The sequence below is a fragment of the Chenopodium album genome, chromosome 1 (genome assembly GCF_948465745.1).
Source record: "Chenopodium album chromosome 1, dcCheAlbu1.1, whole genome shotgun sequence".
Classification (NCBI taxonomy): domain Eukaryota; kingdom Viridiplantae; phylum Streptophyta; class Magnoliopsida; order Caryophyllales; family Amaranthaceae; genus Chenopodium; species Chenopodium album.
Window position 1 is genome coordinate 12,280,708 of NC_137834.1, and position 13,893 is coordinate 12,294,600.

At 34.7% G+C, this 13,893-nt stretch overlaps 1 protein-coding gene across 1 annotated transcript; it reads right to left on the reverse strand.

Annotated features, from left to right (window-relative positions):
* Positions 1–4,215: 4,215 nt before the first annotated feature.
* LOC145628447 (uncharacterized) lies at positions 4,216–6,451 on the reverse strand. The gene is made up of 5 exons (XM_081680744.1): positions 6,399–6,451; positions 5,562–5,661; positions 5,085–5,439; positions 4,652–4,961; positions 4,216–4,588 (listed from the first exon to the last, which is right to left on the reverse strand). The coding sequence occupies exons 1-5, from the start codon at positions 6,449–6,451 to the stop codon at positions 4,216–4,218; spliced, it is 1,191 nt and encodes a 396-aa protein (XP_081536870.1).
* Positions 6,452–13,893: the final 7,442 nt, after the last annotated feature.

Genomic DNA, 13,893 nt, shown 5'->3' on the forward strand with positions numbered 1-13,893 from the left:
CACTTAATTGCTTAAGTAATTAATAATGTACATTGCATATGTGTTAAAAGCGTGCTCTAATACGTGTATTTTAGAAAGAAAACTCGTTTTGTAAATTAAATGATTTTAGAAAGAAAACGAATTTGAAAAATACATCCTGCCAAAATTAATTTTATAAAAATTAATTGAACTTGTTCTAATAAATGACTGAACAGTAAAACCCATTCAATTCCATCACACCGCTTCAATTAATATAAAAGCATCTTTCACCCACCTTTTCACTCCACTGTTAAATCAAATTAACCCTCTTCAGTAAAAACATCAAAGCTCAAAACCACCAGCAAACACCATGGTCATTGTGTCTTCAGAAAACTCCCACAATTCAGAAAACACCATTCAATAAGAAACCTCTCCTCTAGCAATGGTGAACTACAAACCTTCTCCTGAAACAACCAAAACAACTTTCGAATCACCCAAGCCCGCTGAAAACCCTAAACCTCTGACTTCAAACCCTAAAGAAGCAGAGAGCAAAAATGAAAAGGAAGAAATAGCTTCCTCAAGTTTACTTGAAAGGGTTCGAGAATGGAAACAAAAGAAAGAAAAGGAAAAATCACTTGAGGAGCAAATGCAGGAAGTTAAGGAGTTAGAACAAGGGGTTCAGCAGGAGGAAGAAGATGATCAAGAGGAAAGTGATGAAAATGGGACAGAGGAGAGAGAGGATGAAGAGGATGAAGAGAATGATGATCAATTAGAACTTCTTGCAAGTGCCGAAAGGTATGTTGTTGGACATAGACTCAATATTTCTTGGTGCAAGAAGTCTAGGTTTTTGGAATTTCTTGATTTAATCAAATTTCAAGGGTCGGAGTATTTGTTGACTACTGCTTCCAATAATGTTTTGTATCCAGTTGCTATGGATGAATTCTGTAGCAAGTTCCAAGTAAATCAAGGAAAGATCACTAGTGTAGTTAATAAAAAGAAAATTGAACTTGATGTTGAAAAATTAGGGAAAATTCTAAAGGTACCTACTGTGGGTTATGAACTGTATGTTAAAGGATAGACAATTGTGAAGGTTGGTGACTATTTAAGTGGTGATATAGTTGAGTCCTTGGGAGGAGAAAGGGGGAATAATATTATGAGCCATAATGACCTAAGCCCTCTGAACAAGTTGTTGTTTAACTTGGTTAGAAAAACAATTCTGCGCAGGACTCAGAAAAGAAGTCAAGCATGTTTGATGGATTTGGTTGTCATCTTCTGTCTCTCCAAGAAGATCAAAATTAATTTTCCTTCGTTAATGTATCAACATCTAGCACACTGTGTTCCTAGAAAGAACAAAGTGGGCTATGAGGTTGTGCTCTCTACTGTGTTCGAGTCTCTAGGTGTGAAGCTCAAAGGGATTTATGAGGCATTGGAGGAAAAACCAGAGAATGTGATAAACGGTGAGACACTACAGGGTATAAGCCTTGAGGTAGTGAATGGGAAGGTTAGAAGAATAGAAGAGAAAAAGGCGGTAGGTGGGAAGAGAAAAGGGAAGGAAGTTCCTGATAAGCCTGTGAGGAAAAGCAGAAGGCTCTCAGCTAGCACTGTTCCTAAGACAAGTATGGAGAAGTCTCTAGAACTAGATGATGATGAGGAAAATGTGACTGCTGGACAGGTGGCTGAGCTTATTGATAGAGCTAACATTGCTGAGAAGCAGCTTAAAGCAGTCACAGATCAGGTGCAGAAACTTGAGAGGAAAATACAAGGTCTTGAGGGCAGTCTCAAACTACAGCAGCTGGAGTTCCAGAAGGATCTCAAGAGTCTTCAAGATAAAATGGAGGAATATGTGAAGCAGAATATTGAAGATAACAAGAAGATTCTTGAACTCCTTCAAATTTATCTCAAACCAGCCTCCCTTAGCCTAGCCATTTCTCAGTTTTTCTATTTCAGTCATGGGCATGTTTAATTTCTGTTTTAGTTTGGAGACAATTTATTTTGGCTTATAATATTTTTAATTGTTCAGCAGGGTGTTCATCTTTTGGTTTTAATAAACACTTTTGGAACTTGGCAGAAACATGTGTGTATATGTATGTTATAAAAGCTTGTGCAGAAAAGTGGAACTAATTTAAAGGAAGTTAGCAGCTCTGCCTTCAGTTTCCCACACTCGATGAATTGCTTGTGAGGTTGTGGCTACATGCTTACTAACTTGAAAAGGCAGGACTTTTTTATGATGCCAAAAAGGGGAAAAGAAAAGGCAAACTTGGAGGCTGAAGTTGTTCTGGGTTCCAGTTGAGAAAGTATCAAAACTTTCTTCTAATATGATGCCAGTAGCTTAGTTTTTTTTTTTAATTTCTGTCTATTTGTCTTTTTCTTGTTTGTTTACTTTCTGTCAGTAAATAAAAATCCAAAAATACGCCCTTCTATTTGTGTTAACTTTTCAAAAGAGTTTGCTTAAGTTTGTCATCATCAAAAAGGGGGAAATTGTTTAAGCTTAAAGATTTTGATGATGATGAACTTAAACTAAAGAAAACTCAATTAATAAAGGTTTGTAAGTGTTTGATTAGTACAGGTGAAGTTGACCTTGGAGGTGGAAGAGTAACTTAGGCTAAGAAGACATGAAGAGACCTTTGAAAAAAAAGTCAAAAAATATAGAAGAAGAGTTTTCTAACAAGAACTGAGTTCCTTAACAGGAATGTTCCCTGGAGGATGCGAGCTTAAGACAGTAAGTTCTGGAAGGAACTTAGTCTGCGAAGTTCCAATTGAAGACTGAAGAACGAGTGACAGCAGGAACTTGGTCCTGGTCTGCGTGAAGCCCAAGTAATTCAGTATTACATAAACGCAGCACAGCAATATCAATTTAGTTAAGATTTTATCTTCTAGATTTATTGTTAAATATGTTAAGTAGATATGCACAAAACTTATTAGAAGCATGACAAGATAATTGGCAAATTTAATTAAACGGAAAAAGATAAAAGAAAGATTTTAAGAAAAGATTTTCAAGATTAATTGTTGGGATATTATCATTGGTGCACTCCAGCTTTTGGCTTTTATCTTTGGTACACTTCATTAAAAAATGATTATCACTGGTACACTCATAATTAACTCCTAATTACTACAGTAACTAAAACGTTAAACAAACGTTTAGTTTGTTAATCTAAAACGTTTTAATTGAAAAAAAGAGGCAAAGACCTCAATGCCCTCCCACTTATTTTCCCTCCAACCTTTCCCTCCAACATTTCCCTCCTTAAATTAAAAAAAAAAAAAAAAAAAAAAAAAAAAAAAAAAAAAAAACAATTCCCACCACATTTAAACTTATAAATACATGCTCTGCTCCATGATTTCTTTTCTAATTTCTTTCCCCTTCTGTTTTTTCTTTTTCTTTTCTTACGTTTGCTTTCAAATCAGTAATGGCTTCCTCTTCTACCACAAGGTCTATTTCAAGCAATGAAATTGTAAGAGGTGTGTGGGTTAAATGTATTGCCTGCAATTGTAACCCTTCAAGATCTGCAGATATGAGGTTCTCAAACTCAGCAGTAAATCCAAGAAGACCCTATTACAAGTGCAGTCTTTGTGGATTCTTCTTGTGGGTTAGTGATGAACACATAGTGAGGGATGTTGGTGGCAGACATGTAGTCAGAATTTGCATATGTGCAACTTTTAAGGGCAAAATTCAGTGAGTTCATGAAGAAGACAGATGACTTTGTTGATTTTGTTCATATGGTTGTTAAGATTATAGTTGTTATGTATTTTGTCTTATTAATTGTTGCTTTGAAATAGATTCAGGTTAAGAGTGGGTGTATCAGTTGCAATGAGAAAGTAGTTATGTAATGTAATTTGAATTGATATAAATAAAAGTGTTTGCTTTATGTTCTTTTCCTTGCTTATTTAATCATTAATATTTAATGGTTCTAATGAGAAGGGGTATGCAAGATTTTTTTGGATAATTCTTAGCAAAGTTATTTTGGATAATTCTTTGCTAAGGTTTCAAAATTAGGCAAAATGACATAAATAAGGTTTCAAAATTAGGCAAAATGACATAACTTAGTGAATAGGCATATATATATAACTGTTATAGCAAAAGCACTTCAAGTTCAGTACTGCAACCCAAACATCAGAAGGTTACATCAAAAGTAGACAATGTACCAAGTTTAAAATCAGTTCACTAAGTTCACCAAAAATAACCTAACCAATTTCTGTTCAAACAGCCTTAAAATTATACTTCATATAGACAAAAAAAACCATTTGCATATCTCCCTTGACTCAGCTCTGAGATTGTGACAAGTCTTGTGGCTGACTTGACAGCTGTGAACTACTGAGCTCAGTTGCACCAGAACCTTGAACCTTTGATTTTGATCTTGCAGCTTTTGCAGCATTTTTCTGATCTCTAACTCTTGGGTTTTGGATCACAAGTTCTTCTCCAGCCCTAAGCTCTTTTCCAGTCAGGCCTCCTTTGCAAGTGGCTTTGTTATGTCCAAAACAGCCACAACTTGAGCATTTCACAGTCCTTGACCTTTTGCTTGGCTGGTCCTCACCTTGTTCCCTCTTCCTGTTTCTGCTTGGTCTGCCCACCCCCCTTTTCATCTTTGGTGGGTGGACATGTTGAGGGTTCTCAGCAGCAGATTCAGGCCACTGACTAAGGTCTGGTATGGGATAAATTCAATGAATATAAACCTTTTTGTAGGTCTGTGCAGAATACCTGGAGCTAACATACTTGTGAGGGTCAACTTTTGCATGTGTCATTGCCCTTATGGCATGTCTGCAAGGTATGCCAGTCAATTGCCATGCTCCACATGAGCAAATCTTGCTATTTAGGCTTAGAGGGAACTGTGATTTCCCTTCATGAATCTCATATTCACTAGGACTTGACTGGAAAGCTCTACAGGTTGTTGTTGCTTTGCTGTTGTCTCTAACCAATTTTGCTATCTTGGGGCAGATTTCATCATCACTCATTGCCATTGCAGCTTCATGTCTTGAAGCTATTCTTACCATGCACACTCTCCTTATACCTATCATAATATTAACAAGGAAATTAGTAATGTTATCATCATATTCTTATGCAAGGTTATCTTGGATAATTCTTATGCAAGGTTATCTTGGATAATTCTTATGCAAGAAAGCTTTATCATTACCTTCTGGTAGAGTCAATACTGGCCTGCATCTGTCAGCTCCAAGGGTTGAGTTAAAACTCTCAACAAAGTTTGAAGTGTTGGAGTCATTGCACACATTTGGATCAAATTGGTGCTTACTCCACTTAGATTGATGGCCTAAATCTGCAAACCATAGCATGACATCCTCACCACCTTCTTTCTGAAGTCTCTCCATTGCCTTTCTAAATGTGAACTTGTTAGTAGCATTGCAAGCTCTCCAGAATAGGATGTACATAAGTGGACCTGGGAAAGATTTCTTGTAATTTCTACTTAAGTGTCTGCAACAATATCTTCTCTTAGCTTCAGGCCATACACTTTTCAAAGCAACATCAACACCCTACAACAATGAAAGTAGTCAATGTATGCCATGGAATATAGTGATAAAAAACTCAAAAACATGCTTTCTTTTCTAATTGAATATAGTAATCAAAAACTGAAAAACATGACATATATACACACCTTCTGCCTGTCAGAAATGATTGTCCAATCTGTTCTCCCTGAATCTTTTACTATGTTGTGAATGTGCCAGAAAAAATAACTCCAAGTGTCTTTGTCTTCACTGCTTACAATTGCATATGCAAGTGGGTAAATCTCATTGTTTGGATCCAAGGCAACAGCAGACAATAAACTCCTCCATTTTTCTTAAAATCTGGTTTTAACAAAAGATTTTATTTGTTTTGCTATAACTTATCTTATCTTATTTTCCGAAAAGATTTTCTCTTAAAAGATTTACATAAAAATTCATTTGTGATTTAGATAAATTAACTTAATTATCTTTTGAAAAACCCTACTAGCTATATGAGTTAATCTTGTATAAATAGTAGAGATCACATTTTAATAAGTTTTTGTGAGTTTTGCGTGAAGAAATCTCTAAGCTTAATTTGTGTAAGTTTGCCAATGTATGAAATTTATATTGCATACAGGTAAGATAGCTTTAAGTGTAAAAGCTGTGAAATAGTACTGTGAGAGTACGAGAGAATTCAAGTTGGGAACTTGAGTTGAGTAGGATAGAGTCCTACTGAGCAGCAAGTTCTATTTGAAACTTGTGAGTAAAGGTCTGTCATATAATAGGTTTCTAACTTGGTGTTTGCCCTATTATAGTGGATTGGTTTTTATTTGGAAATCCCTTAGAAGGGTCGAGGTTTTACTTCCAGTTGGGCCACTGGAAGTTTTCCTCGTAAAATCCTGTGTGCATTGCAAAGTTCCTTTTGTGTTCTGTTTTATATTTTGCAAAAGTAGTCACTAGGAACTCACCTACAATTCACCCCACCTCTTGTAGTGTTCGTTTCAACTAACAATTCCTTTCTTCCTCCTCCATCACAGCTCACTGCACTTTCTTCCTCCTCCATCAGTCCATCACAGCAATGTCATCACCACATAAGGTGGTTAAAATTGCTTCCACGAAGAAGATGCTACCCTAAAGGGTTGATATGGCTCTAATTTACACCCTTTTGCTATTAGAGTGTCGTTTTGTTACCGCCACGAAACCGCGTTGGAGTGGTTGTTGAGGAAGGAGGAAGAAGGGAAGAAGAAGAGAGACGCAAATAGGACATTTCAGAGATGATTGTGGCTGACCTGCGAGATGACATGGGTAGACGGAGATGGTGGTGGTTCGTCGTTCTTGGATTGTGATACTAGATTGTTATATCTACGTTTTTTATTTTTTTAATAAAAAAGTGTTTTAAATTGCAAATCTGACCCACAAAAAGGGTTGATTTACACTGGTTCGTTAATCAGCCTGATTGATTGGGGCGGGCTCCTTTTAACATTCCTTATACAATTAGATAACTTTTAAGGTTGAGGGATAATGTATTGATAGTTTCAATTTAGTTTATGAAAAACCTTCTTTTTGGATTACTTGTAAGAATTATGCCCATTCGTAAATTTGGTTCTACACACGAGTACATAATGCACATCTAGAACTCAAGAGGAACCATAGCTCAAGATAAAGAGAACAGATTTCAGATCCATGATTCATATTTTTGTTATCACAATCTTATACTCTATTCTTTTATTTATAGTTCGTATTACATGCATGCTCTTTTAATTTGAACTTTATGTTCTTTTGAAAGCCAGTGTATGCTCTAATAATTAATGTTCATTAACTTTTTGTTAATCTAATAGAGTTTGTTTCTTTGGTACTTGAATATGACTAAATGAGCATCAAAACTTAGGTGAAAAAAAATAAATAAATAAAAATAATAAATAAAGTCTACCCTTGTCGAATTTTTTCTTTGTTTGACCTTGAAAAGTATATTTAAAATACTCCTACTTGTTATAAAATGTTGTATATGTGGAAAAATCATTCGCTGAAATAATCTCCATGGACGATCTTTTTAAGAATATATACTTAATTTGTAACTTATTACTTTTTCTGTGTTCAATTATTTGATTAATGTGTCAATTTGCAGAAAGTTTTCATTTTTGTCAACCTCTTTTTTTATGTGCGGAATTAATACTCTACTCATCACCTAAAATAGGAGCATCACCTAAAATAGGAGGTGTGCTCAGTTAGTTCCCCAAATAAACAAAATCGGGTATAATCGTATTTTCAAGTACCAGTGGAGGGGTACATACGTCTTTTCAAGTATTATTTGAAGGGTACATGTGTAATTTCCTCGCCAAACAGTAAATGTAAGTTGCAAACAGTAATTGGACAGTTCACCAAATGTATAGAATAAATTACCACGTTTTTTCAATATATTTACGGACATGCCTCCAGATTAATCAAAATTCGTTTATTTGGCAAATAAACTTGTATTTGCCGCTAAAATAGTGTTCACCCAGCTTGCATGTGTAACATTATATATAATTAGACACTTTTCCTATGCATATGAGGAAGACAATCAATATGAGATTGTGTATTTCTGAATGTAGGATGAAAATTGTATTTTTAAGGTTACTAGGGGAGTCTACGCGCGCGTTGCGCGCGACATAATCGATGTTTATGATCTGTAATAGCTTGTCTTGACACCCAAAACTTATTGGGTAGGCTTTTGAACGCATATACTAAGAAATAAATTGTTGAAAATCATACCCTTGCATAGGTACAAAAATGTAACTTTTGAAAATATATAAACACTATTCACTTTTTAGTTGTAAGTTTTTTATGGTGTAATATGGCTTTTGTTGTGAGTTATAAAATACAATTACATAGCATCCGTCACTTTTAGTTGCAACACTTGAAAATATATACATTTTTCATTTTTTTTAATAATTGATCTTTATTTTATTGACTTTTTTTGTTGGGCAAAATAGTCATGTGGGATCTTATTAGATTCATTTCGATTTATATATGTGTTTTAAATATTTAACCTTTAGATTATTTATATATCTATGATTAGAGATACAAGAGATTGAAATTATGTATTGACAAGCGTGAAAGTTAAAATGTTACAACTAAATATTTAGCGGAAAAACATTCAAAAGAAAAATGTCTAATTAGATGATTAAATTCAGTGGGTTTGTGTGTGTGTGTGTTTGTTTTAAAGAAAATAGTAACAAAGTGGGTTATATCCAGACTATTCCCCCACCCTTTGAACAGGATTATTTTCACGTTAAATAGTTTTGCCATTAAATTCAACAATTTTCTCCTTCTCCTTCTCCTTTTCCTCTTCTTCTTCTTCATGTGGCTTAGCTCGGTAGGTGCTTTAATGGAGGGCTCCTTCGCTTTAATGGAGGAGAGAAAAAGAGTAGGGAAGTAAAGGAGGAAGGAGAGAGAAAGGGGGGTTTAAAAGAGAGGAAAAGGTTGGAAGTTGGAAGGGAAGGAAGACTAAAGAAGCATAGAGAAATAAATACGGAAGCATAAGAGTTAATATGACATAAAAGGGTATATGGGTAAATAAACATTTTTAAGGGTAAAAAAGTCATCACACTATTCATAAGAGTTCTTTTGTACTTTTTATAAGGTAGGGATATTAGTACGGAGTAATTTTTAATTGAAGTGCAGTTTAAATTTTAAAATGGCATTATGATGAAATAATACTGGTATGAAACTTGGCTATAAAAGTTACTCTGGAACACAAATGGCTAAAAGCAAAACTATTAAGCATATTAATCTTTAAAAAAAATAAGAAAAAAAAACCCTAAATATTTAGTATGTAATCCGTACTTCGTTTATAGCATCCGTCCACATGTGAAAATAGTATAGTGCACCCGGGTGCACCATGCGCATGGTGTACCCGGAAAGAACATTAGATATATTTTAAAGAACATGGGCAAAAAAAAGAACATGCTACTGTTAGAAAAAGAACATACCTATGTTTGACAAAAGAACATGTTTGTGTTTGACAAGAACATGACATTACAAAGAACATAAAGTCTTTACAAAAAGAACATGTTATTTTTCATGGTTATTTAGGTGTTGAACGTGTTTGAAAAAGAACATTATATTTGACAAAAAAGAACATGTTCGTGTTTGACAAAGATGTAGGTGATCATTGGGTGGGCCGGGCTAAGGTTAAAAAATCAGCTCACTTCTCGGGTCGGGCCAAATTTTGGGCCGAAGTTCTTGTGCCCAAAATTGTCCGGCCATGCGGGCTTTTGGGGTCGAGTAAAAAAATCAACTAAAATGCATAAAATGCATTCCCAAACCCGCCCAATAAATTAAATTTAAGGGTCGAGTCCGACCCGATTTTGGGGGCGAAAAAATTCTGCCCAAAACCCATCCAAAATCGGGTCGGGCCGTTCTAACTTTGATCACCTCTAGCCAAAGAACATAAAGTCTTTACAAAAAGAACATGATAATACATTAAAGAACATGTTCTTTTTTCTGGGAACTCGAGTGATTGATTTTTTTTTTAATGTACATACATTAAAGAATATATTGTATAAAATAAAGAACATATTATTGTATAATATAAAGAACATATAGTTCAAACTCAAATAACATAATCATCAAACTTAAAGAACATATTATGATCATGTTCTTTATAAATATATATAATGTTCTTTTTTTGCCCATGTTCTTTTAAATATACCTTATGTTCTTTTCGGGTACATCATGCGCATGGTGCACCCGGGTGCACCAACCATACATTAGTCCACATGTATTTTTGTTACAACTCTCCGTATAAATATTGTACTCCCTTCGTCACCAAATAATTTTCTCATTTGACTTTTCATAGACTCCAAAATGTGTTTTAAAACATCTATTTCTCCATTTACATACAGGTAAAAATTATAAAAATTTGATATTAATAACATATACAATATGACGAATCCAACAAGATTCCACATGAACAAATAATCTCTTAAAGATTAATTGTTTCAAAAAAAAAAAATCTCTTAAAGATTGATGGAAATTTATGGTTAAAGTTTGACATAAATATTCGAAATGGGAAAATCACTTGACGATGGAGAGAGCAATATTTTACTAAATTTGTAAATAAAAGATGTGGAAAGCTAGATCTATAAAAATCTTTAAAGCTTGGTGTAAAAAAAACTAGAAAATCAATGTTAAAAATAGCTCTTTTTGGTGGCGCTCTTCTCCTTCCTCTAAGGGAGTAGTGTTATCTCCTTCATCAGCTCTTTATTTGCCTCGAGGGCTGTGAGGTTTGGGTATTAGAAAATTTAGTTGCTTTAATGATGCTCTCCTTGCTAAGCAGCCTTGGCGGCTTATGCATAATTCTCAGCTTCTTGTTTCCAAGGTGTACCGAGCAAAGTATCCGTCTTTGCTGGCTTCTCATGGTACAGTTAAGACAGTCAGACCGTCTTGGGGTTATCGTAGTGTGTTACAGGGTTTTCGGACCCTTCGTCATGGTTTGATGTGAAAGGTGAGGTCTGGTTCCAACATTCGGATTCTTGATGATAGTTGGGTGCCTGGGTTCAAGTTCAGTTTAAGGATTCTGTTAGCAGAATGGGTGCCCCACCCTTTGTTTCTAATCTAATTAATGTGCGTTTGAACGCATGGAATACAGGTTTGATTCATCGGTTATTTCCTCCTTGTACGGCTGGCATTATTTTGGGCCTTGAACGACCCAAGGAAAAAGAATCTATGATTTAATTTTGTTTACTGGAAATTTACCAGGGATAGGAGGTTCTCCACGAAGACTGCATATGTGTGCTCCTTGTGTTATGAGAATGGTGACCAGCGGTCACCTTTGGTTCTTGACTCAACTTGGTGGAGGCATTTCTGGGCTTCGCCTTTACTTCCAAAGTGGAAAATGCTTGCTTGGAAGATTATCCATAATGCATTGCCTTCTACTTCGTTGCTTGCTCAGAAGGGTTTGCCTGTGGATTCCAGATGTGGGTTTTGTCATTAGGATGTGCAGACACTCTCTCACCTTTTTAGAGATTGTCCATTTACGTTGAGTTTATGGGAGGTCCAACCTTGTGGATCGGCCTTGAATATGTCCCCGGATTAGCCTTTTGAGGAGTGGTTTCCTGAGGTTCTTTTTAAGTTTCTTCATGATAAGGACTGGTTGATGCTAGATCGTTTTTTAAGTCTGTTATGGGACCTCTGTCTTACTCGGAACTCTATGAGGTTTCGTTCTGCGGTTTATTCTCCTGATTCTATTATGGATCTAGCTTCTAGTTGGGTGGACAGGTGTTCCGAGGCTAGGTCGTTTAGATATGATGTTATGCATGCGTTTCCTCCAGGGTTTTCTTGTACTATGTCTTCTGCAGTTCTTAGAGGGAATGCTTCAGATGTTTGTACCGTCAGTCTTACTTTTGATGGGGCTTGGAAGTCTGACAATCATAATGCGGGTACTAGATGGGTATTCTTGGATGTGGATTCTGATGTTCCACTCGGGATGGGGCACAGGCTTATAGCTCTAATTCTGCGTTCCAGTCTGAAATGATTGCTTGTCTGTTTGCTTTACGCCATGCCAGGCAACGTGGGTATTCCTCTTTACATATTCTTACTAATTGTTCTTTGGTGGTGGATTCGCTTCGATCTTCGGTTCCCAATGATATTTGTGTCTGTTGGATTCAGCAGGAGCTTCTGGAAGTTATTGGGACTTTGGTTGTGTGTCATGTTCGGAAGGTTCCCAGATCTACGGTTGCTCAAGCTCATTGTTTGGCAGGGATAGCGTGTCGGCGTGATTTACTTTGTTTCCGTTTTTAGTATGTTTGTTGTTTGTCTTTTGTAAGTTCTTTTGTCAAAAAAAATGTTAAAACTTTTTTACCCTATGTATAACACAATTATTATCATATATTGTACTATACTTTTTTTTTTTAAGGTAAGGAAAAGGATCGTGATCGTATCTCAATCCTTACGATTTTTTTGATCCAATATTTGCGGATCAGCACTTTAAAAGTAAGAGGGGAAGACCGGAAGAGTAAGGGATCCTTACCCTTAAAGTATCACTATTCACTAGTAGGGATTAAACCCCCTACCCTCAAGGTTTGAAGATACAATTCTTACCATTAAATTAAACTTTACTTCGTATCATACACCTGATTGCGGATATTCCAACTTTAGTAAACAAAGGTTCTTTGCATTTCCCAACTATTCGCAAGTGTATATTAATACAATGCTACAGTTTCTACTTTGGCATCAGGTAGCGTTAAGTCAATATTCATCAAATCATTATAATGTTAGTTTAAAATTGTTTCTATGATCTTTGAATCTCTAATGTTTCTAGAATTCTAGTAGACATCAAATGTCTTCATGTTCCTACCATATGTGCAGCCATATCTATCAATTCACATTTGACATTTTGACATATGGAAAACAACAAACAAAAGTCAAAATTTCTTAGACTATTTACGTACAAATTTAATTTGTACTTTTCTCAAAAAAAAAATTATTTATTTATATATTTTTTTTTTAATAAATAGGACCTTCACCAGATATCAACCCTCACGGTATTTTTAGTTCAATTTTACGAGTTAGACACTTATGAGTATAGAGGAGGGTGCTGCATTTTTCTCAAAATGTCTTTACAATATCTAGCTAGGATCTTTTATGGTAAACTTTATAAAACTTTGACAATGAAAATTCACTTTTATAAATATCAAGATTATATAATCTTGTTAGATACAGTTTGAAATACATTTTAATTTCTAAATATCAGTTTTCAAATTTTTGACTCATAACATATTGAATATATGCAGTCAAAGATGACCATTAGAGACCATAAACTTCACAGCTTAAAGAATAAAAAGTGTCCCTGGAGGAGTATAATATTTTTACTTTTGCCATATTTATACAATCTATTTTATTATTTTTTTTACTTGTATGTCCAAAAAAAAAAAAGTACTTCCTAATTTGTCATTTTTAATCTCAACAATGACTTTTTCTTTGTCCATACAATCTATTTTCAAATATTGAACGTTAATGTGTTAAAGAATCTTAATTAGTCCTAATCTATATTTTCAAGCTAGTAATATTTTTATTTTAATGTTACTAATCAACTATTAAATTATAACAATTTTAAAGTTAAAAAAATGATTGTATTGGCGTGATGAAAGTCAAAACGTTGCAAATAAAAGAAAACTGAGAAAATATTTTACTACATTGGTCAATTGCATTGGTGGTCATGAATTAGGTGAGAATTTGAAACAAGCATATGCACACAGATCTTGTAAATGGTTAGGATTTTTGGTCACACAAATTTTTTTTTAATTATTGTTTGCTTATAAAAGTCAAGCTTAGGGTCGTTGGAACAAACATGATTTAATGTTTAGTGAGCTTCTTCCTAACAATTTTTTTTTGGCTTTTTTTTTAACACTATTAGGAGGAAAATTTTGGACTTTTTTGGATTAGTTTACTGGGAAAAAAATTAAGAATATTAGTATTATACAGAAGTAAAATTTTGGTTAAACCACTCTTTTCCAAGAAAAC